The sequence below is a fragment of the Poecilia formosa genome, unplaced genomic scaffold, assembly GCF_000485575.1.
Source record: "Poecilia formosa unplaced genomic scaffold, Poecilia_formosa-5.1.2 Scaffold346, whole genome shotgun sequence".
Classification (NCBI taxonomy): Eukaryota; Metazoa; Chordata; class Actinopteri; order Cyprinodontiformes; family Poeciliidae; genus Poecilia; species Poecilia formosa.
In genome coordinates this window covers 347,001-372,823 of record NW_006800285.1, presented here as the reverse complement: position 1 = coordinate 372,823, position 25,823 = coordinate 347,001, and the positions used below count along the sequence as shown (strand labels likewise).

The window sequence follows — 25,823 nt, the reverse complement described above, 5'->3', positions numbered from 1 at the left end:
ATTTTAGTTTTGCATACAATACAAGCAATTTCTTTTGATCAAATCCGACAGGTATACCAGCTTGCAGCCAGAGTTAACAGCTCCTTGCTAGCTAATCATCTTAAATAAATTAGATTATATAATATATATAAGATAAACACAGCAGAAGTATTTAATGGCTGACACAGTGGAGTGTTTTATTTAAATCTATACTGAACAATATGTCTGCAACGTAAGGGGTTAGCTAAAAAATAAGCTTTTGTTTACGTTTTGACTCGAGTATCTTCAATGATGTTAGCTGTTGGTAACAGAGAAATTATCACAAAATTTTGACAAAACTAAACTTAACTAATACTGTTTTCTGGCATACGCGTCGCCATGCTGTTATCATATGGGGTGCAACCAAAACATTTCAAACATAGTCATTTTACCAAGCTAACAGTAGCCTTGCAGCTAACTCGTTAGCGATTTACATTGTTAGCTTGTTCCAGCTAATATGTCTGAGTTATTACTGGTAACTCGTTTATTAGGGCAAGCTCGCCATAACAATACGTTCATGCTGTCCTTTAAATAAGCGTTAAGATAAACAACAAACCTTCGTTGATTTCTTTCCTTTATTTCTTTATTCAAAGACTTAGTACGCCAAAAGATGTAGCTAAAAAAAATCGTTGCCAATGCCAACCAATCACTTCCGGGAAGAGATGCGGAAGAGATACGAAAGACTTTCAAAACAACTAATAAAATTCTAAAAAAACAATAATAAATAAACCAAGTACAAACATAAAAACAAAATTATTCTTCTTCTTATCATTCTTCTTCACATTTTTTTTTATCTTAAAAGGTTAAAGTTAGGTTTTCTTTTTTTAATTTTTTCTTTACATTACCATACCTCCGTTTCCATTGAGAAACCTTAACAGGACACAAACTCTCAACATGTTTTTATGCAAACTTAATTTGTTTTTATGTCCTTTTCACTAAAACTGTTGACTACTCTGTGTTGTACAGTGACAGACATATTCACACAGTCGTTCACACATGCACATAGTGCTTTTTTTATACTCTGACCATCTCATGTTTCTTGAAATCCACTCTGAGGTTTCCGGTCCTTCCCAAGGACAATTTGGACATTAAGAGCCAGCAACTGGACCATCAACTATAATTTTATTGCTTCAGTTTTTCGAGGTTCATTGTTGCTTTCCATAATAAAACTGCTACAGCCTTTTATTTGTAAAAAGTCCTTTATTTATAAAAAGTACAAAAATAATAATTGTACTGAAAATTATAAGACTTCAAATTTTCTGTCTTTTTACAACAAATAACAGTGAAATACATTTGTCAAAATGCTGTGGAGGTGCAAGAGCTTTCACAAAACAAGACCTGCATTTTTAAGCTTTCTGAACAACATACAAGTAGGTTGTACCAATCTGATCGATCCTCTTTCTGCCCAGCAGTGAGGGTGCACAATGTTGTACAAAACACTTTATCAGTTCAGATTCTTGTGTAGATTGAGCCATGATTTGAGAGCACACAGTTTACAGCCTGCGGATAGGCTAGCACAAACACAAGTGATAAAAGATTTTAACAGAAAAACTCTGTGTTCATTCTCCAAAAATGAACACATTATTAATTTTGAACTAGAATTTAGAAGGAAAGAGATTCAGGTTGAAGGACATGCACTGAGTCACATAACAGACAGCCACACAATCTTATTTACAGCTCTGATATGACAGTTATTAGAAATATGTCATAATTTTACAATGAACTAAGATACAATACTCAACTGCAATAAGGTGTGTGTTGCATAAGATGACATTTTAGAAACTGAATAACCTTCTGAGACGATTTGCACTTCTGAAAATGTTGCTTTTCAAGACCGGAGGCATTGCACAAGCCACAGAGAAATGCTTCATCGGTGTTGCTACTCGTTTTATTTTTACTACATTTAAGCCTTTTCTCTCCCTCGGGTCCATTTGTTCTCACACACAGCCTGTCTCAAACAGTTTAGCCAGCTCTTTGCAGTCTGGGTCAATGAGGTCTGCGGGCTTTTCTCCGCTTTCGTTCTCCGCTTCTGTGCTTGCTCCCATTGACAGGAGATACCTAGAACGAGCAGAAAAATACTTTTACAAAAATCAAACAAGAGGTTTTTGCGATCTTTCTAAATGCATTTCTAGATTCGAGTAGCTATCTGTGTGGCCTTGTTTCTGTAAATTCGGCGCAGAAGCAGAAATAAGCAATGAGTTTCTCGCCTCGGAGGAATTTAATCATAGGAAGATTTAATTGTTGCACATCCAAATAGTTGACATGGGAACGTGAGGATATTACCTGGCAATTTCCGGGTAGCCGTCACTGCAGGCCATGTGCAGTGGTGTCCAGCCGTCCTCGTCTCTCTGGTGGACATCGGCGCCATATTTAATCAGGAGCTTCACCACCTCCAGGTTTCCCGTTAGTACGGCTTCATGCAGAGCAGCCATACCTGCACATATGCAAAAATCAATCCTATGCATTTAGATATACACGTTGCTCTTCTGCTAGTAAATATAATTTCCAAGACCAGAGGTGCAGATGAGCACCTGCCAGGGGAAGAGAAAAAGACTTCGCTCACCAGAGTGGAACAGTGTGTCCACGCGGACCTTCCTTGCTCTCATGAAGCGTCCGATTTGCTCCAGATCCCCTCGCCTGACGATGTCCTGGAAGATGATGTCATTGGGGAAGTGCACAGTCCTCTTTGCAGGTGCCACAGGTATTACAGGTGCAGGGCTTTCCTTCGCTTGAGTGCGACGTGTTGAGGTATATCTTGAAACCTTGCTGTACGAAGGGATGTACGTCGACGCAGCTTTGTAGGTGGACGTGTAAAATGATGGGGAGTAATAAATGCTACTCTGTGTCGTTGGGGTGTACTTTGATACAGCGGCGTACGTGGATGTCGGCGTGTAATGCGGCGAGGGGCTGTAGTAGGAAGGTGAGTGGTACGCCGGTGTGTACTGCGAACTTCGTGCGTAGGTGGACACCGGTGTTGGGTAGTTGTACTTCATCTTTGCGGATGTTGCACCTCCTTTCTAGATCAAAAGGAGGGAAATAGGAAATCCCAGAAGGCAGAACAATCCAAGGAAAGAGCGGTATCCTTTACGATGCGTCCTTTTTTTTTCCCCCCTTATAAAAAATACCAACAGTTTTTAAATCTTCAGATTCTCTTTTTTTTTTTTTTTTTAGCAGTGTATGTCCTCTAGTCGAAGGTTCATTTCGCCTCCTTCAATCAGAATTTGTCAAACAGCGTGCCGACTCTTGCACAGAACTGTGGTCTAATGGAGCCACTGGGACTGCATCCCTATATATGCTCTGTAGTGCTATTTTAGGGCTTAAAATCCAATGACTTCAGCTTAGAAATGAGGGACCCATGGCAGGCCCCACCCACTTGGGTCACATGCCCACCGACACTGTAACCGCCCCTAGATCATAAAAATGTTGACAGCCTCAAAGCTCACTTAGCTTTTCCTGAGCCAAACAGACCTAGAGTGCTGATATAAACAACTAAACAACTACAACTAACATCTCTGCTACACTACGCAGGGAGTAATACTGAATTATTTTGTTTATGCATGATATACAGAATAACAGAATGATTAAAAAACTGATTGCAGAGCAGCTGTACAGGAGTAAACAACAACACATGATCTAAAAGGGACATGTTGTTTGATATGATTACATGCAGTGACCTGAGGTCAAGAAACAAGATATGTTTTACATCTTCTCAAACTGTGGTTTAAGTATCACTGACGTGACTTGGGCAAACTTTCAGCAATACTCTGAGGACATGTTAAGTTGTAACTATTTGACCAGTAAACAACATGAAGTTCAATCCACGCATCAAAATTAGAAAGAAAGAGGATTTGGGTGATTTGAACGTGTAGCACGGTGAGAAACTATTGTTGGAGATCAGGGGAGAGGTTTTGAAGTTGCAGTAAAAATTGTATTTGCTTTCCTGTGGCGTATTGCTCCAAAGAACTTGTGTATAACATGTTGCTGCACAATTCAATTTGTAAATCTGTCCCTTTAACAACTGAGGAAAAATAAGTTGTCCTCATACTGTATGTAAAATGTGCAAAGTGCTCCAATCTTTACACTGTAAGTGTGAAAACTACCAGGACAGTTGAGCTGTATCAACAGCTATGATAATTTTCCAACACTAATGGCTGGTATGTACCCTAGAAAACTAAATGCTAGAATTAATACTAAGTGCAGAAATCAAAGAAAAGTATTAGTTTCTATTAGTTCCAGGGCATACATTCACGCAAAAGCAGATTTTTCACTATTTGCATCTTTTTTTTTTTTTTTTTAATAGATATGTTGTTTTTTTGTTGATGATTACAAAAAATATGACACATTAAAGTGAGAGGAAATTCGGAAGCCATTAAAATAATTCTCTAATTTTTAGAAAAAAAACAAAACAACAACTGTCATTTTACTAGGGCCTTAACATCAAGAGTGTATTTTAGTACTTAGTATTTTAGGAAGTACTAAATACTGCATCTCTGAAAAAATGAGGAGTCCAATGAACCCCATTGAAAACCTCCTGGTTATTTCACCAAATATTGATTTCTGATCTCTTCCTGAGTTAAAACATCAGTATTGATGTTTCTAAATGAATATGAACTTGTTTTCTTTGCATTATTTTAGGTCTGAAAGTGCTGCATCTTTTTCGTTATGTTGCTCATTTCTCATTTTCTGCAAATAATTACTAAATCTTTGCTTAGAATCTCAGAGACATGCCTATAAAAAGTAAAATCAGAGAAAGTGAGCATTTTAAATGGTCTCTTAAGATTTTTCCAGAGCTGTATGTACAGTCCTCTTTTCCAAAATGTTGTAGAGAAATGTGGATTTAATGCGATCCACTTGATAATCAACATATCTTTGTGTAGCTGCAGCCTAATGCTTTTTCACCTTGAGGACCGGGAAGGCTTCATGTGAAAACAGGTTGAAGCGGGCTGACACCGGACTGTTTGGTGGGGCGAGTTCTTGAGGCAGCTGTTCTGTTGTACAGTGTCTTATTTGGCGATGCCCGGGTATTCCTGACGCACCTTTCAGCGTCTTCAGTGGCACTTGGCAGCGATGCGCTCACCAAAAGAAATGCGAACTTCTGCTTGTCGGGAATGTTTGTTTGTCGCATAGCGGAGTGAAAGTCTCACACGTTGCCGCTTCTAGCTAAACATAGAGTCAGACTGCACCCCCGACTGACCAAGTCGTCCTTTAGAGCCAACGTTGGGGTTTGTCAAATTGCCAATTTGACAAAGTTATAAACAAGCAGAGTGACTGAAATTTGTATATCAAACATGTCTCCTTCACATACTGGCACCAGGTTTGTCGTGTACCATTTGGGTTACAGGGTTAGTTTTTATTGACTACATTAATATTTGTTTTTGAGCCCTTTTTATAGGCCCAGTTATTAAAAGAAGGTATTTTGGCTTCCTGCCTCCAACGGGGTCATTGTGCACACAACATTTCAAAAACAGGGACAGGAAAGCAGCCAGTCACATGCAAGCGAACACACACACACACCACTGAGGCAACAACGTTCGATACGCATGTTTCATACCGTCCTTATTTAACTTGTTTTGTTGTAAGTTTTGTGAATAGTTCAAAGAAACCCCTCATGTCAATTAAGCTGTTTCACGTGTATCCTGACTGAGTAAGCTAACATTGTTAGTAATATGTTGTGCTCTGATCCTCTATAACAGTTTTAACCTCAAGTATAAAATAAAAAATGCAGGCAGATTAAAAAGCCAAAGAGAACATAATGTAGTTGGTGAAATGATAGTTGATACGAATAGCAACAATTAAACTACCCTCTGTTCTTAAGAAACAATCAAACAAACAAGAATATTCAAGGTCAAATGATATTTTAAATTTAAAAATGCAGAAAAAAAAAGAAAAAGAAACATGAATAATTGACAACAGAGTTTTTCACTGTATGTAAAGCAGATCAGTATGTATAAAATAAGAGTCTATAAAAAAGGAAAGTATAACCATATCTAAATGGTAACAGCTCTGTCTTGAAGCCTGTGAGAAGCTGTAAAACATGTCTTCAGACCCTATAGGTGGTAGGTGTTGTTTGCAAGCAAAAATTTACTGATGTAAGAAAATGCTCGGTTGAAGTTTTTTAGGGAAAAACAAAATTTTATTTTGGAACTAGTTTCTTACATGTTGTTTTTAAAATATCTAACATCTATATCACTCTAGTTTAAAGTAAACCTATAAATGAAACAAGAACCGTTTATGTGGAGAAAAGTGAGAGTTGTAAAACCACCGGGTGCCTTTTGCTGATATAAAGTTTTGTGGTGGAAAGTTGTTTGGAAAAATGAGAGTGCTGCCATCACCCGTGAGCAGTAAAGCATTAGTGCTGGTAATTCACAGAGCAGAAATGATTAAAAACTAACTTCAATGATGCCGTGAGTTTGATGTTTTGGACAAATATTTTGTGACTAGCAGTCATTTGCCACTTTGACTTAATTGCAGAATCTTTTTATAGCGTTTTTTGTGGCCTTCCTTCTGCTCACTGGATAAAACACTTTCTAAACCTTCACATTTAAACCAAAGACTTTTTTGTTTTGCTGCTTGTCTCTTGCGTGGACACAATGCTATGCATCAATTGATTGCATTCTGGTTGCCTTGTGAAACTCTTTGTTTTACAATTTCTTAAAGTATTTATTCAATTTGGACATGCAAATTATTACAAGTATTAAGAGCAACAGATTACAGTTTGAAAAGAAAAAGTTGTACAAGTTGTACGTCCTTGAATAAAATAGCCACATTCTAAATATTCAAACTTGTTTCCAGTTCTGAGAGTCTATATTTAAAATATATTGATTTCCCCACTTTTACCGATGTTCAGGAATTCCTCTGTATCTTTTTGCTCTGTTTTTCAGGCAGAAAAGGAGGACAGAGACAATGAAGGAAGAGCCAAGGATAAGACAAATTTTGTAACAATGGTCCTTTGGTAAAACTAATCTATCTGCAGAAAATCCAGCTGTAGATTCTTTAAAGCTTTGCTGAGATTGTTGATGGAAGTAAGAGGCAGGTTGTTTGGGACTTTAACTTCTAAAAATATGAGCTGTGAAAAATCCAGTCTGTGCTTTTAAAGGTCAGTGTGACTTCTTGCTCAACGCTTTTTAAAAATATATTACAAGGCAATGGGACAGCTCTTGTATTTGCCATCTTAAACTGACAGATCTTGCAAGAAATACCACCCTCCACTCCCAATTGGTACATCACCATCGGCTTCTCCGAAACCTCCCTGCTTTTCTAGTTACATGTGATGTCCGGAGCAGTGCTGCGGTTCCGGTCAGTCAACACACGAGCACACCTGGACCGCTATAAGCGCAGCGGGGATTAGTCTGAGTCTGGACCTGAATGGCCCACTGGAGGACACTCGCTCAGGTCGACGAGTTTCAGGTTACGGCACGCGCACAGGGCAGAAATGAGGGAGTTGGCATCTAAATCTGGAAGCAGTAATCCCACGTGGGTTAGTGAGAAAGAGGGGACGCCGTGATGTGTGCTTCAATAGAGGTGATTCCATTATGGGAAATTCAAAGCGAAACGCAACAGCCTCCTATAAAAAAAGAAAAAGAAAAAAAAAATCTCTGGCTGCTACTTTGTTGGTGGTTTAGATTACAGCATTTCAAATGTGATTTCTAGGAATTTGCTAGAGATCTTCTGCTGAACTCATGACCAGATTCCTGGCAGCCTCAGTTTTATTTCTGTCTGACTCTACAACAGAGTTTGCAGATTAGATTCTTATTTTAGCTTCCAAACGTACTTTTTTTTTTTCCCCCGCTGGTTGTAACATTTTCCTAGAAATTAAAACCACTGAGGCAAAAAGCAAAGCTCTCATTTTACCTTCTGACCCTCAGCTGTAGTTGATCAAAAGAACAAATGACTCAAATGAGCCTTTGAGAAACTGTCATCCAAGCTGCTGCTTCCTCGCATGAAAAGAGGTTAGTTGAAGTGCTTTGGACATCTGATTAAAATGCCTCCAGGATCCCTGTTTGGAGTTTCTTCTTCCCAAAGAACCTGGGAATGCCTTGGGATTCAGAATGATTCCTAAAGATGTCACCAGATAGAGGGATCTCTATAAAGAAAGCTTAAATTTTTTTATTTTTTTTTTCCTGAAAATTCTTTCAGTCGTGGCAGAATATGTTGCTTTTGGCCTCCTGTTGCTATTGGTTTTCCGACAGATTTTATTTTTTTCTCCCAAAATTTGGTCAAGCACAAAGCAAAGCAAAAAGTTGCTTTTTGCATTTACTTAGACTATTTATGTCTGATGGTAAATTATGCTCTGCCTGCTATTAACGGACACCTTGTCATGACTTTATAACCTTGGCCAGTTCATCTGCATGTAGGCATAAGTCTTTACGGAATTTTTAAAAAGTATGTTTTTCATGAGTTGCATATTTCTGTACACTGGATTTAAGCTGAATTTTGCTTTCTGCACACTCCTTATAGTTTCCAGTGACCTGTGTCATCCAAAATTAAATCGCTCGCAGTACAGCTGTGAATAAATTGCCCCATGAGAAGGGGTGCAAAGCTCTTCATACACAAAGCTGCAGCTGTCCGGGGTACAATGAGACCGGAGGCACTTGGAGCGGCTGATTGTGCGGGGATAGGGTTACTTTAGCTGGAGTCCACATCCGTGGAAAAGGAGAACGGAGGTTAAAAGTTTGCATCGGTGTTCCTAATTTTTTAATCTGTTGTTGCACAATGGGTGTTTCAGTAATAAAGTTGCCATGTGTTGGCTGAACTTCTCTCTCCCGTTCAACCTGGCTGGAACAAGGTTGTGAGAATTAATTTTCAAGATTCATCGAGGCTTAAGCAATTAAAAATCGAGGACATCAAACAGGTGGGCTGACGTAATGTCTCCTTTACATATCAAATGAAGGGCAATTCTGTATCAAACTGAATGACCTAGACCGCTTTGTTGCCACAACATGAAATATCATATTAAATTTGATCTCTTTCATGAATATAGATTATGCACCAAGTTCAGACAGTGCTTTGGAATGTGCATATTGTATGAATGGCTATAATTCATATTTCACCCAAGTCCACCTCAGAAAAAGCTTTCCAGCACAAATCATGGCTTTGTTTCTTTGTCTTTCTACTCAGTTGTGCACCAAACAAAACAAAAAGATCAATTTAGTTTTTTTATTTATTCTGCAAGATAAGCAGCAAAAAGTTTATTAATTGTTCTTATTAGTGCTATAATTCTTGATTATTTGGATAACTAACTTTACTTACTTATTACTTAGTTTTTTTTAGCAGCTATATCCAGCCAAAAAGCATGTTATCTAAAACTTTTAACTTGACTTCACCAGTGCATTTAACAGTACCCGCCTTGCCATAATGTTGCATATCCACTTGTGCTATAACAAGATGCATGCAGGTAAATAATTCTCCAGCAGAACATTTCTGTGTATTCCATACTGTATTTTACACACCTTACATAGGCACCATATATAAATGACACACAAATGTCACTGAAAGGAACTGACGCACGCTAGACTGTGCAGACGCTCTGTATGAACTAATGAAAATTCATCTTGGTATGGTGAATGCTTGGAGATGCTGGGATGCCAGGGGAGTCGGACCTATTTTGTTACATCTCATTACCGGAGCGACTGGAGCTCAGCGGGAAGAGTCGCTGTGTTGTAATTAGAAAGTTGTAGGTTTGAGACCAACGTCCATGTGCCTTCAGGCAAGTCACTTTAGCCTGTGATGTCTACCAATGTGTGAATGTTCTGGATGTGTAAAGGTGCTTTGAGTGGAAAAGTGCTCAGCAAGTTTGAGCCTGCTTATTTTCTGACTACTTGGTCAGACCATGGCCTGGTAATGGTTAAGAATAGGTAAGCCAGAAAGAGGGGCCACAACATAGCAGAATCTAAGTTGCTTCATCCCTTGTAAAATTTGTACATTTCATCCCAATATAGATGGAATACAGACTCATTGCTGAAAAGCTAATTTATTTCAGGAACTTTATCATTAAGTGAAACATTAATTACCTTTATTTCTGTTAATTGAGATGATTTTCCACATACAGGTAATGAAAACCTGACATTTCAAATTTGAATATCACATCCGAGCAATAAAAATACACACCTGTAGCACATAAATGTGGTTTTAATGAAAAGTATGTTTAAAATCTGCTTTCAGGGTGTTATTTTCAAAAAGTACTTGTAATCTGACAATCAAGCCCGATCTGAATATGTATTTTAATTTATTGAATTCAACCATATCTTTGTAGACATGACAGGACTTGATGTTCAACAAAATACGTTTAATTTTCTGAAGTCCTGAAATTCTTTTGGTACACCAACATACAAATATGGCAAAATAAGAAACAGCGTGACTACAGTCTTATGTAGAAGAAACAAACAAACAAACAAAAAAAGGCTTTAAATGATTTAACTTCAGAATTCTTTCTTTGCATTCTTTGTGTTTATTAGGACAGATTTATAAATGCGTTTCTTGTAACAAAAGACTTGCTCTATCAAATGCCCCCCTTAAAGGTGAAACATGTGCTCAATCACGTTGTGTGACGTAACTGGTGCAACCATGTGGCTATGATTTATTACCACAGCTGGACATACAGTATTATGTGCCTTTATTAGAGAAATGCATTACTCTAATAAAATATAAGACACTTTGTGCTGGTTAATTGCAATCATAATTGTCGCCTCTATAAAGCCACATTAAGCAGGAGAGTTTAACTGTGGCTGTGCGCAAGTGATTGTAAATATTCAGTCGCAGAAGCGAGACAGTAATGACCTCGCCGCTGCGACTGAAAATCAGGAAAGGCACCAGCTCTATAAGGCCAAAACTGGAGGCAATTTATTCCCAGAATGCATTTCCCAGGGGCCATTATGCTAATTTTAGCACAACAGCCAATGACAGTTGAAGAGTGGTGCTCCAGATCCAGAAGGGGCTGGATCTGATTACATGGTCGTGACAGAGACAGAGTACGTGCGGCGGTGAAGGAGGGTGAGCAGAGAGCTTCACTCTGACTCTTAGACGAATTTATCTAACCCTGACATACGTAAGCAAAGTCAAGTCACCTTTGCTTTTGAATCATACTTTTTGACACGATACACTTTGGTAATCATGTGAAAAGTATTGCTGGGCTCTGGGTCTTGCCTTGTATAGTAAATCCTGCCAGAACACCTGACCTCATATGTTGTAACTACGGTACCCAACAGTACTAGATCCGTCATCTCCAGACCACACCAGGAGCCATCCTTGGGCAGAGTGTACAGTGTCTGGATTGACCCTGAGCAATGCAGCAAACACTCCCCAGTCAATACCTCCAAGCACAGCTAATTATGTGTTTTGCATCTTTAGTACGTTAATCCACCAGTGCAAACCCTCTTCCTGAAGGTTAATTTCACTCCAGCAGCTTTCTAATGGTACAGTATCACTCATGCGCCTAAAATTTACGTAACACAGTATCAATTACTGTTCACCTGAAGTTCAGAATATACTGTTCCCTGCTGTCAGGTCCAGTCTTCTGGCTAAGTAATGTGACGAATATAACACGAGTGGAACGAGGTGCAGTTATGTATTTATTACAAGTGTGTGTTTTCATTCTGGCACCTCTGTGGACGCCATGCAGCCAAGAAGGACGCTTGTCATTGCGTGGACGAGCCGTTTGAGGTTCGAGGGGGTGGTGCACACTCAAAAAATATTGCAAAACTCTCTGTTGCCACATACGCATGGATTCATTAAGTCGGTTCATATTTGGTAACTAAAGTTCTGAGATCAAGGACGAGTACAAACCTGGCAAGTCTTTGAAATGCTGTAATTAGAATAAATTCACATTTAGAGCAAGAGGTGGACTCTCTTCTATACAGATCATAACACATGCTAATGAACAAGTCACAGCAGCTTGTGAGTTAGTGGAAGTGCTCTTGTTTACACCGGTGTAGAGTGTTGCAGATTTTCTCAGACATTTGATCTGTTGAGACTCCGTAAGAGCTTCCTGTCAAAAAGGAGATTCCCATAACCCAGACGCTCTGCAGCACGTGAGAACTAACAAAAGTCTTTAAGCTTGTTTGAAAGGTCTAATGTGCTTCAAAGAGATAAACAAAAAAAAAAACTACTCATGCTATTTTACGCTGTAAAGAAAGTTTTATTGTCTTGAAAAGTATTTGCTTCCTTACTGATTTTAAGACTTAGATAAATCTAAAACTATAAGCAAAGACAGTGTGCATAAATGCAAAGGGCAGAATATGTAAGATGATTTTAATTGTTAAGGGAAAGAAGTTATCCAAATAAACCTGGTGAAAATAATTGTTCCATAAACATTTTTTTACTGCTTTCCCCAAGAGGTTCTTTTTTCATTAACTTTTTGATTCTTGACTAAAACATTTGGGAGTGACAGAAAAGCCAATTTTCATAATTCTTCAAATAGGTTTTAATGTATAAACACTGGACTGAAAATATCATTTTATCGACACACCATCATTAAATATACCGAGTGCAAATAGAGAATGTGTCTGGCATTTAACAAAGGAAGAGGCTTTATATTATTACACTTCTACGTGACATATTTTCTGCTCTGTACATGCTTACTGTGCATAAATAGAAGGCTGGTTAATTCGTTTGGCAGTTGATGTCTTAGATATTTTTCTGTCTTCAGTTTATTTAAACATAAATTAACTTGAGGAGGTTTGTAACCTCTACTGAGCTAAGCTACGATGCAGTGAAGAGTGCATATGCTCTGCTAGTCCATGCACAGCCAGGCTTACGACTATTGCAGTTTTGTATTTTAAAATGATTAAGCTGTTAGTAAAATTGCAAACAGGAAAAATCCTTCAATTCTCAATAGAGAAATGGATCACGAAAAGGGGAAATATACCATAAATTATTGCTAAAATTAGGTTCTAAGTTACATTATTTGAGTTCTGTCTAAAGTCTCCCTAAATTGGTGTTTCATCACTATGAGTTTGCTCTCATAGTGATGAGAGCAAACTCAATCATCCTTGGTTTTCCTTTTCTTGAAGAAATAGTGTTTATCTAATCACCACATTTAGGAACATATACAGTCAGTTATAAATACTTTGCTACATCATTTTACTAACAAATCTTTTGGGACAGGTGTTTTCTTTCTAGGTATCACAGTTATAATTCCACCTACCTGCAAGTCAGCCTTTAAATTCTGCCAGCAGTCCTCATAAGATCTGATCTGATTGACCTGAAACTTGTTGGCTTTGACCTGAATAAGTGTTATGTCATTTAGTTTATGGTTAGATAATGGAAAATGAAACTGATCCCCTGATAAAGTGGCGGCAGCGACAGACTTAATCACATTAAAGATGATCACAGCCAGAAGATATAGTTTCCGCTCAAGAGCCGCCTCTAGTATGCCCTCTAGTGGTGAGAATGATCATTGCAGAATCTAAGTCAAGGTTTCTTCTGCTTTCCTGCGTTTCAGAACATCAAATACGTTTTAGTATCAGACAATGATAAACATAGTAAATACAAAGGCAGATTTCAAATTACACTTTCTTTTATTAAGTGAAATAAAGTTGTCAAACTTAAAGTGGCTCAGTGTAAAACTATAATTGCCCCCTCGTTAAGTTATGAATTAACTGTAGCAGTTAAATTTTTTATTAAACCAGCCACACCCAAACCTTATATCTGCCTGAACTGTAGAGTCAAGAACCCATTTAAATAGTACCTGTCTTACATCAAGAAGTAGGGTAAACAACACATCATGCAAACGCATCTAAGGAAATTTAAATTTGTTGATATTTATCAATCTAAACCCACAGTAAGTGCCATCACACAACAAATGGAGAAAATCCCGAAAGTAGTCGAGCACCCAGGTTTCTCCAAAGACTCGAGAAGGTAACAAAACATTCTGAAAGGACACTTAAATCAATGCAGGCCTCCGTAGGTTCAGGCTTCAGCAGTAACAAAGAGACTTTATTAGAAAGGTTCAAGGCCAAATCAGCAGCTGATCACAAAGGCCCATCTCTTCTCATGTTTCCTAAAAACATCTGGTTGATCCCACAGACCTTGTTAAAAAGTATAGCGTGTCCCGCTACATTTTGCAATCAACATGGACAGGTTTTCAGAAACCAACATCACTAGCCATCCACTGCAAGTGCAAAAAAAAGAAGAAAAAAAAGAAAGTTAAATCCAATATGGGAGACAGACGAAAAAGCATGCTGACCATCCCAGTCCCTCGTTCTACTGTAGACGACTCTTTCAGGTTAAAAAAACTACTGTGACATCAACTAACCCCTAAAAACTACTACTACTGATGTATTTTCCAAATAACAACATTGTATTTGAAGAAAATTACAATTGATCACCTCGAAACAAATCCTAGAAAAACATAATTTTATTACAAAAAAAAAATGTTCCCACCTTTTTATCTTATGCCTTAAGAAAATCAAAAACACTTTGGAAAAACATCCTGACATAAAGGATCATAACTGATGCATGGAAGGGTTAAGAGGCTTCTGCTAAGAAGAATGAACCAAAATTCCTTTGCAGTGATGTGTGAGGTTCATGATCGTCATCACAAACCCATGACGGCTGTTGTTGCCGCAAAGGAAGACACAACCAGGTTTGGGTTTTAGGCCGTAGTCTGGACAGCTTTTCTCAAGAAATAAAATGACCATTTAAAAACAAGTTATCCACTGCTGATATTACATATTTGGATGATCTGAAGCATTTTGCACATGAAAGTAAATCTAAAACGGTAGAAAATGTGAGAGATAAATACATTTGCATAGCCCTTCACTTAATCGTCTCATTTAAGTTTTAGTCTTTGTGGTTTAAAGAGACACCTGCTGTTCCTCCCTTACTGAAAACAGAACATGACACTTAATAGCAAAACATTTTATTCATGTGATCAAAAAGAGGAACCTTTTAACAGAATTCAGCAATAATACTAGAATATAACTGTGCAATGTTTCAGCTTCTTCTAGTAAAACAACAAAACAAACATCAGCTGCAACAACATGATGGGTGAAAAGAGGAACAAATACGTTTGGTGGATCATCAACAGTCAGGCGCCGGGTCACAGGTTCCTTCATCCGGGTCACCAGTGTGAACGTCAGTGTTGTTTTCAGAATCGGTCGTGTTTTCACGTGTCAGGCTCTGATCGACGACCTGACCGTCGTCAGGTTGGTGATTTCCGTCATGGTTCAGCTGCGCATATTCCACTGGTTTCTGTTGAAACGCAACACTCGGATTAGGAAGAGTGAAAATAAAAGAAATCTCAGAGTTAAAGATTCTTAAACAAATCATGTGGAACAGCGATTAGAAAACAGAACTAAATAACAGTAATAATAACAGGTGAAAATTGTTATATTCCTTGCAAAACATAGTGAAGGATTACAGGACTGATGGTGTATTTTTTTTTAACTATAAGGCAGAAGCAATACCAAGATGGGTTTTGTGGAAGGATGAAAGAAAAATAATCCTAAATACTGGATTTTTTTTTTGTCCTGTAACTCTTCTGAACTCTTTTGGCCGAGAGAAAAGACTTTGAAAAGAGGAATGTAAAGATAAGCTTGGAGGAAATGAGCTTGCGGAAATGTGAGAAACAATGAATCTTCCAGCGTTAAACAAAGGAGCATGCGTTGGCTTTTGTGGAAATCAGAAGTTTAAATTACACATCACTATTAGTGAAGTAAAATATGTCCAATTAAATGCCAGAGAACTGAAAGAAGACATAAATTATATAAAAAACAACACTGGTTTTCAAAAATCTATGAACCTCTGTTAAAATTACACGTTTTTGTGGTGTAAAAAACAATTTCACACTAAATTTGACATATCTATAACTGGTGTTTTTCAATCAAAAACAACCTGCTGAAGAGAAAAAATATCAGAATGTAAAGCAATGCAATTGTCTTGGCTTCGCATCTGTCATCATTTACAGAGATTCTGATTAATCCGAATTTAAGTTCACATGACGCCTTATAACGTTGATGAAACTGGACATTTCTCAATTACTGATAAAAGACAGATTGTGCTTTAGCAGGCTGCCGAAAGGCTGAGTCCAACGCCGGTCATTTGCATCAATGACCTCAGCTTGTGCGAGACTCAGTCGCTCCAATTTGGTGCTGACTGACTTCCTGAGTCCAACGCCGAACAACACCGTGGCTACAATGAGGCACGGAGGTGGCAGGTTTATGCTCAGGGTCTTCTGATGGAACTAGGACTTTGTCAAGGTTGATGAAACTGCAAAATGTTCTAACCATCAGGTAGTTCTGAATCCAAATATTCCGGGCATTATTTGTGAAGAATACATTGTCACATAAAAAATGTGAGTAAAGTTTAGACATGATTTATCACAGCCTCATCTTTCTACACTTCCAAGGACCACCAATATGTCATCTGAAAATGTAGTTTAATAACTTTTCCTTCTCTCAGATTGTCTAGCGTAGCCGAAAATTAGTGCAAGGACTCTGAAAAAAACAAACAAAATAATAATAAAAGAAAAACTGCATGCATGTTTTTGGGTGTGCATGCATGACGAATATCAAATGTCACTTACACCATCAGGCACCTCTGGGACACCTGCAAAACAAAGCCAAAGGACATTCTCAGGAAACAAAAGGAGAAGGATATGGAGGAGGACTTACTTAGCAATCATAATTTCCACAAGCAGCGCTGTGGTTCCAGGAAACAAGGAGCTTCTCAGGATGATTTAAAATGCATTGTAGCCACTTGCACAGCTTTTAAACACAGGCAGGTTTTATGGTGCACAGAAATAGCGTTTCCGCTTTAATTTCAGCAAAAGACACTGATTCAGCAAAGCAACACCGTTACTAGACAATGGGGAGCAGCAATCTCCTTGGCATCGAACAATTAAACGGTTGGTCACCAAGTTTGAACGAGAGCGCAAACTGTTTGCGTGCATTGCTCAAACAGGAAGTTCTCTCTGACGAAAGCAGGAAGTGGCCACCTGGAGACTGAGCCTACTGTTTTTAATGGGTCATTCTTTCACTAACAATGAAATGTCCACAGTCTCGGTTGATCCTGTTTCCTGTTTTCTCTCTCTCTCTCTCTCTCTCCCTAATGTCAACAATTTTTCTGTTCACTGGTTTGCTAAGAAGGATTTCACTAAAGTGAGTGACGACTGCCATACCTTGCTGGGAGTGTCGGACTTCGCTGTAGATGTTGCCCGTGCTCTGCTTCGCTGGAGCTAACATGAAACAAAAATATTAGTCTTTTAAAGAATATTGCCGTGTAAATTTACGTATGTGTTTTTTTTTTTAATTTTCTCTCACCTTTGGTTGGGTCTGCGTCTTTTATTTGAACCTCAGTATATTCAGGTTCAGCCTGTTTTTCTGGTAACGTGCTGCTGTTCTGGTCATCCGACTCTGCACAACAGTTTGGCCAAAGTTAGTTTTCTCTACAATAGCATTCTCAATTTCCACATATTTAGATGACAGCTGTTGACGCACCATACCCACCAGAACCTGAGACGTGGTCGCTCCAAACACTTTTCCCCATCATGGTTGGGGTGGCTGCATAGGGCAGACAAAAAACATCAGCAGTGTTGATTAATAAAACCTTCTTATCGCTCCAGTACACTGCATTCCACTGCATTGCTTTGACGGATGACCAACGTTACCATTTGCATCAATGACCTCAGCTTGTGTGAGACTCAGTCGCTCCAATTTGGTGCTGACTGACTTCCTGGGGTTGGGTTGAGACAAAGCACAATGAACAGAGGGCGTTTCAGACATGTTTTGACCTTAGGGAGCATATTTCATCATAGCTTAGTGCAAATCTTAACAGTACTAACACGAATAAAAGCAGATAAGCACTGTGACACACTTCTCTGTCACATTTTGGAGGGAGGGCTTCGTGAAACAGTGAGCGCACTGCCATGTATTAATGATAAGGCGTTGACTGAAGCTGTTTTAAACAGAAAACTGACTACTAAGACTTTTCCATGGTGTAACAGACTGATATCTGAGCTAGGTGTTCCTTATGCAACGTTTCTCAGTCGTATTTTCACCTACCTTGTACCTGCATGCTTTCATTCTTTGAAAAGTTTCTTACACAGTTCTTAGTTTTGGAAATTATAGCTATTGAGAGTCAGAAGTCCACAAATAAATGTAGAAATAATAAAGCGTGCCCTTTAAGAGAGGTGATCTTTGGATAAGTCCACGAGGAAATACCACTTACACTGACAAGTTAGCCGTTCTTTTCCTCTTAAAATGGAAAAGCCGTGTTTTTAAGGCAATCACAAGGAAGAGGATGAGGAGAAGTATGAAGCAGAAGACAATGATAAGTGCTTTCTTCCACCCTGCCATTTTCACTGTGGAAGACATTTTTTTCAATTACTGAAAGACACTTCACTCATAATTATGTGAATTTGCGCGCCGCTCTAACTTGTTGTAACCCACCTTCGACTGTGACAGGTTCACTCTGTTTGGGTTCATCAGCTGGGTTTGAGCTCGTGCAGTAGTATTTCCCAGAGTGTTTTTTATGGGCGTTAGACATGCTGTGGTATCCTTCTAGCTTATTGGTTGAGAGGGAGGCCAGCACTCCATTGGACTCTTGGTACCACGTGAAGTTGATGGGCCGACTGCCTGCCTGTACAGAGCAGACGAGTTTCATACTTTGTCCCTCAGTGATGTCCTGGCTGGGCTGAATGGTCAGCTGTGGCTTTGAGGTGGGCTCTGCGCAACACAACGTGTGTTAGAAATGCACATGTTCTGAGAACAAACTGAAAAAGCAACATTTACAACAACTTACCAATAATATTGGTTGAGTTCAGTAGTTTCTGCCCTAAAGCTGTTTTAGAAGGTGTACGTGGATTATTACTTGCATGGCATAGAAATGCTTTTAACTCGGAGGTCTTGTGGATTGGAGGTACGTCAAAGGTAGCCTGGTCCTCAGATCTGCTCACCTTCCTGATCATCTTCTTCCCGTTATGTGTAAAAAGGGTGTACACGATGGGAAAAGTCCCTGTGTGACTGTGACAGATCAGTTGAAATCCCTTGCCTACAAAGATTTTGCCCCCGACCACATTCAGCACCGGATCTGAAACAGGGACTGGGAACAAAAACAAGACAAAGGAAAGAATGAAAGTCAGTTCATTAACTGTTTGAATCAAACTTTGATTCAAACAGTTTCTATTTATCTGGTAGTGGCCAAAATACATGATCAGTTTAACAGATTGAAGCCTGAGCTGTTTTGTTTCATACAAAAACTCAGTTGAGTCCATCCAGTAGCTTGAAGGAGATTTGTGTCTTCTTCTTGTGCTGACAGGTTTATGGAGATGCTGATGTTGCTTTCCAGCAGGACTTGGTACATGCTCAGACTGGTTACTGTACTACTTCCTGTTTATCGTACGACCATAAAGCCAATCTGCTTGATTGTGCTGCAAGTACAACAGAAATAGACCAAGCAGAAAATCTAATAGACAGAATTTGGGGTTTTCGTTAGCTGTAATTCATACTCATCACAACACACTAATATACTGAAATATATCAGCCTGCTGTATATTGAATTTATGGACCATCTAAGTTTCACCAGCTAAGCACAAAATCTGGTTCAGATTGTTTTGCTAGTCCTTTAATGTTAAGTCAGTGATGTTATAGTTTAGGTTAATATGTCGGCTGGCAAATCTAGAAATAAGATAATTTTTACTCAGCCAGAAAGTTTGTTTTGTTGAAATTTTAAATGCTTTCCTCAAATGATATTAAAACTATGTGGACATAAACTGGAGTCAGTTCATAAATATCGATGGGCTGAAAAACAACGTGGTTTTGAAAGAAATAATTTATCTGCTTTTATTTATCTTATTTTCATTGAAAAAAAAATGTATCTAGAATTATCTCTATCTTTCAAGATATATGAAAACAAAACCTTGACTAGCATTAAAGCATTCAATACCTTCAATACCTTCTAACAATTGCTGACCAGCTTTTTGTACATTTTCACATGGTACTTTGACAATTTATATTTGGTAATAAACTCTAAGTTTTTCCAGTCTTTCCTTCACCATAATCTTCAGCTGCCTTCACAGATTCTCTAGCGGATTAAAGTTAGCCTTCTGGATGGGCCACTCCAAAATTTTGATGTTAAAGAAAAATGTAGTTAAAATTAAAATTTGGGGCATCTAAAGGGCTTTAATCTGCACTTTGATCTCTGGTAAATGTGGTTAGTAAGTGAGAATCATTGAATTGATTCAAACTGCATACATCAGAGGACTTACCTTTAGCTTTAACAGTAACTGTTTCGCTCTCCTTATGAAAAGAGGTTGAAATACGAGTGCCCTCAACTTTACAGGAGTAGATGCCGTTACGGTTGCGGTCTGCAACAGCAACATATGTGGCCGAACTGATCAACTGGGTGCCATCTTTGTAGAGGTGGTATTTCAAAGTCTTGGGGTCAAACATCTGAGGAAAGAAAACCTTGACTGAACAGTTAAGTCTGAATCGTTCTCCTTCAAACACGTCCACAGGCTCCAAATGCAGCTGGGGCTTTGAGAATACCTCTGTTGGACAAAGGAAACAAAATTCATGCACAATATATAAATTGTTATCGTATATCGTGCAGTTGCAGCAACAGTTTACTTGGTGCTACATTTCGTCATGAGGAGAACTTGCCTTTGACTTTGAGGGTTTTATAGTTTTCTTTTTGTACGTTTCTCCACTCTGTCTTGCAAATAAGCTCTCCAGAGTCTGTTGGTTTCGGTCTAAATCGATGAATGAGAGGTTTACCAGTGGTTCTATTGAGAACAGCCCGGTCCTTTAAAAGGAATATTTCAATGTCCGCTAGATGAATCTGCACTTTACAGGTCACTTCTATTATGTCTGGTTCATAGATATCGTTGGGTAATATAGTCATGTACGGGACGATGTTGAGCTCTGTGAAGCATAAATTAAAAAAAGTAAGGCACACTCATTTTCTCTTGAAGCAGTGATGTCTAGTGGAAACCAACGACTTCATACAAATACCTTTGACTTTTACTTGAATCTCATTGCTGACGTTAGAGCTTGTGGGACCTGAGACCAAAATGATCTCGTAGTCACAGGACAGAAAGCAGTCCCCTATGTGGCTGAGTGTCACAGTGGTCTCTAGAAAGTTATTGGTGCTTCGTTGCTTCTTTATCCGCTGCGGCTGTCCATCTCTAAATGTTTTGTAAAAGTTGAATGTAAGACTTCCTTTCTCATCTGGAGCACTGCAGGTGACTTTGAACTCCTCACTTTCATAGGGTGTTGAATTATTAAGATGAAGAATGGGGGTTTGTAGGCCTGAAAGGAGGAAGCCCATAGGGACAGTGAAAATCACTTGAAACGTACACACATACCTTACAAAAGTGTTCACACAGAGTCAATTTTTGTTTTAAATGCATTTGATTGCTATAAGCTTTTGGATATTTCATAGAGATTAGCAAAAGACAAACATTAAGCAGTGGATGATTGTCAAAAGGAAGGAAGAATAGGTTTTATTTTCCTTTTTGCCAATGAAAATTGTCAAAGTGTGGCATGCATTTGTATTCAGCCTCCTTGAGTCAATACTTTGTACAGATGCCTTTCATAAAAATCACATCTTCAGGTCATTGGGAATGTCGTACAAGCTTTTGACATCTAAAGAAAAAATGCTTTGCCCATTCTTATTTGGAAAATAACCCAAAGTTTAATGTTAATGGATGGATGGTATCTAAATAATCTGCATGACTTCACATGTTATGAACCTGGACCAGGATGGACTTATACAGAACCTGCGTCCAATGCTTAGCTAATATTTGGCATCAACCCCTCAGACCAGAAATGTTCACAGAATTAACAGGAGTTGCAGAACCCATAAAATTAGGCTATATGCAGATGATGTGTCGCTTTAACTCAAAAATGTTGTGCAGTGCTGTGCAAACATACCTTTGACGTCAAGCGTCTTGGTGTTGCTGAACTTGCGCTTGTTCTTCACAGAGACTTTGCACTGGTAATTTCCTGAGTCGACTGCCCTGGCCGGGTTGATCTCATAGTAAGTAGAGTCTTCTGTGGTGTTGGCTGTGTGGATTTCGACACCATCCCGCATAAACTCGAAAAGGTATCCCAGCTGAGAGATGTTGCTGGAACTGACGCGTGCGTCGCAGCGAATCTTCACCTCGGTTCCACTCTGAACATTGTCTTTAGGCAGGATCGAGAGACCAACAGTGTCTATAATAAATGCTGTGGAATCCCGTAGAGGCACACAGAAGCAAGAAAAAAAAACAAAAAAACAGTAGAGGTAAACAGTCAGAAACAAGAAGGAAGAATGACTGATGCAACAAACACAACAAGTGGGAGGAAGGAAACACTGTTTGGTCCCATGTCTGCCTGAGGAGTGCTGCTACCAGCTTCCACCTTTTTTTCAGCAACTGAGTTTTTACAGAAACAAGCTGTCTCAGTAACTATTACTTTTACACATAAATATAAGTTGGGCACTCTACTATTAGTTATGGAAGTAATATTTTACATTAGTTAAAGATAGAAAACTAACTTCTAGCATAAGTAGGTCAGCATCATAATTAAGCTCAGCAAAAACAAACAAACTCAACAAATGTCTTGAAAACTATCTGGTTGAAATACTTTTCAGGGAACTTAAGTTTCCTGAAGGCAATTAGCCTGACTTCAGAACAAACTTGATAAAAGAGCAAGCCTAACTATGCCTCAGGAAGATTTTGAAAACATTATTAATCTTTGACATATTTTCTCTTTCATTATTGTAGCCTGTAGTAAATTGAAATCATTTTGGTGATTATAACTAAACTGAAGCAATCAAGGTTTGGTCTGATTTAACTTCAGACAGTGAGGGAAAAGATTGGTCTTTATCCAATGCATTTGAACTGGTGGTTACAGCTGTATTAACATTTCCAATGATATTTTATTAAATTGAGATGCACATGTTGTTGTTTTTTTTAATAATGAACATTTTTTATTGTCCCTGTATTTCCTTAAAACATCAATTGCTTATATACAGTATCTTTTTTTATTATTATTATTTCAAGGACATGCCTAAAAAAAGATTCTGCTGTAAATTTTACAACTCCCTTTAATGAAGCTCCTTATTCTACTGAAGTGAAATAATGTTTTTTTTTTTCTTTATTTTTCTTTGAAAATCTATATAAGAAAGCTGTTGCTTGTGTTTTTAATGCGCGCCCAACACTTGGTACAGAGAACTTCGGGAAGGAAGAGGGTGTGACGGAGATTTACTAAGAAAACTAAATGTTAAGAAAAGCTTTGAGAGGATAAAATGTGAACAAATTTTGTCCTCCACGTTATTTTCGTTCCGTTCAATTTAAGACGATGTGAAAGATTTTTGAAATCTCATACTTGATATATAAAAAAATAGTTTGGATGGATTGAAAATACCATAAAAATACTTTTTAGATACACAAAAAAGCATTACTTACATGACTCTCCTGTGGCGCACTTCACTGTATTAGATAAAAAAAGAAACGAGAGGAAGGAGAACAAAAAAGTGAGAATCCAGGGATTTCGTTTAAATCATGCATTATTCTTTATCCGTAAAGAAGCACAGCAGCGGATTCTTACAGACGAGGAGGAGGCTGGAGAGAAGCAGCAGCAGTAGTGATCCTGGGGGTCCGGAGCCCATCCTGTGTGAAGGCGGTTCGCTGCTGTGAGATCAAAATTCAACTCCTGTGAGCAGAAGAAGAGACAGAGGGACACTGGAAGGGACGGAGGAGGACCTTGCAGTGGGAGAAGTGGAGTGTGTATAGAAAATGAAGACTGTCTGTGGGGGCGTTTCTGTCACTAGAGGCGTGCGGCTTGTCTTATCAGCGTTGACTGCCCAGAAGCGTACGCTGCTTCCTCAGGAACCCAGCATTACTTTGCTGTTTTCTTTAGTTGTGAAAAGAGGAGAGAACAAAAAGAAGAACCCGCCAACCCGCTGAACTCACATCCTCCTCGGTTTTGTCTCGGAACAGGAGGCTTGTGTTAAGGAAATAGAGAGATCTTACCAAAGGTGAAAGGCTGAGTCAATCAAGAACGTATCAAAAAGCATTTTGATTATTATTTCATTAAGCAAAGAAAATGAGCAATGACTCACAGCTCTGGAGTCTGCTGTAACCGTGAACGGTTCAATCTGAGTTCGGAGAAAACAGTCTCCCAAAAGCAAACCCCCCACATGTGCTTCCAGCATTTATGAATAAAATTGATAGATTGATTGAAATAAAACAAAGATCTGTCATGACACTTGTTTCCTGGAGAAACAGCAGCTGAAATATAAGTTGTGTCACAATCTACCAGTTTTTACCAAACGTATTTTTATGCTATGAACTGCAGATTTTGCAAACTAACCTCAAACCTGTCAGACAACATGAAGAAGGATTAAAACAAAAAACAACGACGACGACAACAACAACAACAACAACAACAACAACAACAAAACAATCCAAATTGTGCCCCGATCTAAAGAGGAAATGTTGTGGACATCTATCAATCAGGAAAAAGTTACAAAGCCATTTTTAATTATGACTAATAGTGACTATGGAGAATCACAGTGAACCATGTTTAATTATCTGAAACACTTCAGTTGACAAAGTAAAGTGCTGGATACCTTTTCACACCACTGTACATAATGATTTTCCAATTTGACCTGAATTAGTAAAAAACAAAACAAAACAAAAACAACAAAAAAACAAACAGTGTGTTTTCATTCTACAGGTTCTCTGGACTCTGGGAGGAAACCCAAATTATCCTGGAGGGACTACATATCCTTTCTGGCCTGAAGGAATGAGCTGGAGAGAAAAGCCAAACAAAAGGATGTCTCGGTTTCCCTCCAGGACCTGTCGCCCCCAGCGACCCGACATCGGTCAAGCACAAGACAATAGAAGGACGGATGGAGAAAATGTTTAATCAATAACAATCAATCAGTCCCAGGCAAACAAAATTAGGTGAATGGAGTCTAAACTAAATAAAATAAATTATGAAATTGAGACTATTTGAGACATTTTCAAGAGGAAATATGTACAACATGACTTCCGATATCAATGCTCTGGAGAGTAAATTAACCCTGTTAAATAAAATAAAAAAAACTGTTCCTGTGAATGCCAAAGGATTTATTGAAAATCTGTTCAGAAATCAAGTTTACTAATATTTACAGTATGCCTATGTGTTTCTGTGCATAAAAAATAAATACATAAATAAAAAAATGCCTGGTGGAAACGTAGAATCAGAGACAGGGTTTTGTTTTCCCATTACTGACTCTAATTAGGATGACTATAAGATTTTAACAAGAAAAACTTACAGCTTATGTGTCCCCCCGCCCCCCATTGCACAACAAAACTGATCTACAGCGACTGCTTAGCAACGAATGCAAACATAAGATAACGAACATTTTTAAAGGGCGCAAAGCAATTGGGAGCATTTTTTAAAATTTTACTTCTTGACACTTCTGTAACACTTTCATAAAGAGCGCCTCATCCTAAGATTGCTATGTTACAGCTAGCATTTCTACACATTATCTTTTATACATTTTGTCACATGCACCAATATTCGTGGAGTTCACACGTTTAGATTTCCTCCTCTGTTGTTGTCAACTTGCATGGTAACTCCGACCGCACACACACACACACACACACACACGGAGTGTTTCAGCTACATTCCTGTTTTCTGTTTGATCCCACGGCGGCTTCCTGAAGTCAAAAGGGGGGGGGTGGCCCATCCTAGACGAGGAATCTGCAATTGCTTGAACCAACTGCATGTCCTGTAAAAGAGCAACATATTTTATTAAACATCTCTTGAATCAATGCATCGTTTGGTAGTCGTGTCTTTCCCTGGAAGCTGCTGCAGGCTGGTGCCGCAAAACAA

At 38.6% G+C, this 25,823-nt stretch overlaps 2 protein-coding genes across 4 annotated transcripts; both read right to left on the bottom strand.

The window, feature by feature from the left end:
• Positions 1 to 1,891: 1,891 nt before the first annotated feature.
• Positions 1,892 to 3,294, bottom strand: ppp1r27a (protein phosphatase 1, regulatory subunit 27a). The gene is made up of 3 exons (XM_007574197.2): positions 2,582 to 3,294; positions 2,302 to 2,452; positions 1,892 to 2,076 (listed from the first exon to the last, which is right to left on the bottom strand). Exons 1-3 carry the CDS (start codon positions 3,009 to 3,011, stop codon positions 1,956 to 1,958), a joined length of 702 nt encoding a protein of 233 aa, XP_007574259.1. The 5' UTR covers positions 3,012 to 3,294; the 3' UTR covers positions 1,892 to 1,955.
• An 11,565-nt stretch (positions 3,295 to 14,859) lies between these two features.
• On the bottom strand, positions 14,860 to 23,855 carry pecam1a (platelet and endothelial cell adhesion molecule 1a). 3 transcript variants are annotated; one of them, XM_016661853.1, is made up of 15 exons: positions 23,547 to 23,855; positions 23,405 to 23,437; positions 21,888 to 22,181; positions 20,967 to 21,263; positions 20,616 to 20,876; positions 20,222 to 20,503; positions 18,757 to 19,056; positions 18,405 to 18,680; positions 18,184 to 18,316; positions 17,624 to 17,688; positions 17,454 to 17,516; positions 17,277 to 17,369; positions 17,135 to 17,191; positions 16,541 to 16,563; positions 14,860 to 15,207 (listed from the first exon to the last, which is right to left on the bottom strand). In XM_016661853.1, the coding sequence occupies exons 1-15, from the start codon at positions 23,605 to 23,607 to the stop codon at positions 15,037 to 15,039; spliced, it is 2,409 nt and encodes an 802-aa protein (XP_016517339.1). In that variant the 5' UTR covers positions 23,608 to 23,855; the 3' UTR covers positions 14,860 to 15,036. The 3 variants fall into 3 exon arrangements, with proteins under 3 accessions (XP_016517339.1, XP_007574256.1, XP_016517340.1); XM_007574194.2 differs by having other exon boundaries at positions 23,405 to 23,428; positions 23,547 to 23,853; XM_016661854.1 differs by having other exon boundaries at positions 17,463 to 17,516; positions 23,547 to 23,852.
• Between the last annotated feature and the right edge of the window lie 1,968 nt (positions 23,856 to 25,823).

What these genes read in the sequence shown, in the direction of transcription:
- ppp1r27a (XM_007574197.2), bottom strand. Translation starts at nt 3,011, where the DNA reads ATGAAGTACAACTACCCAACACCGGTGTCCACCTACGCACGAAGTTCG. An exon ending in GGACACACTGTTCCACTCTG is followed by an intron (nt 2,453 to 2,581) that starts GTGAGCGAAGTC and finishes GCATATGTGCAG; the next exon opens with GTATGGCTGCTCTGCATGAA. An exon ending in GGCTACCCGGAAATTGCCAG is followed by an intron (nt 2,077 to 2,301) that starts GTAATATCCTCA and finishes TGCTCGTTCTAG; the next exon opens with GTATCTCCTGTCAATGGGAG.
- pecam1a (XM_016661853.1), bottom strand. Translation starts at nt 23,607, where the DNA reads ATGGGCTCCGGACCCCCAGGATCACTACTGCTGCTGCTTCTCTCCAGC. An exon ending in GATTCAAGTAAAAGTCAAAG is followed by an intron (nt 20,877 to 20,966) that starts GTATTTGTATGA and finishes TATGCTTCACAG; the next exon opens with AGCTCAACATCGTCCCGTAC. An exon ending in AGTCCGACACTCCCAGCAAG is followed by an intron (nt 16,564 to 17,134) that starts GTATGGCAGTCG and finishes TTTGTTTTGCAG; the next exon opens with GTGTCCCAGAGGTGCCTGAT.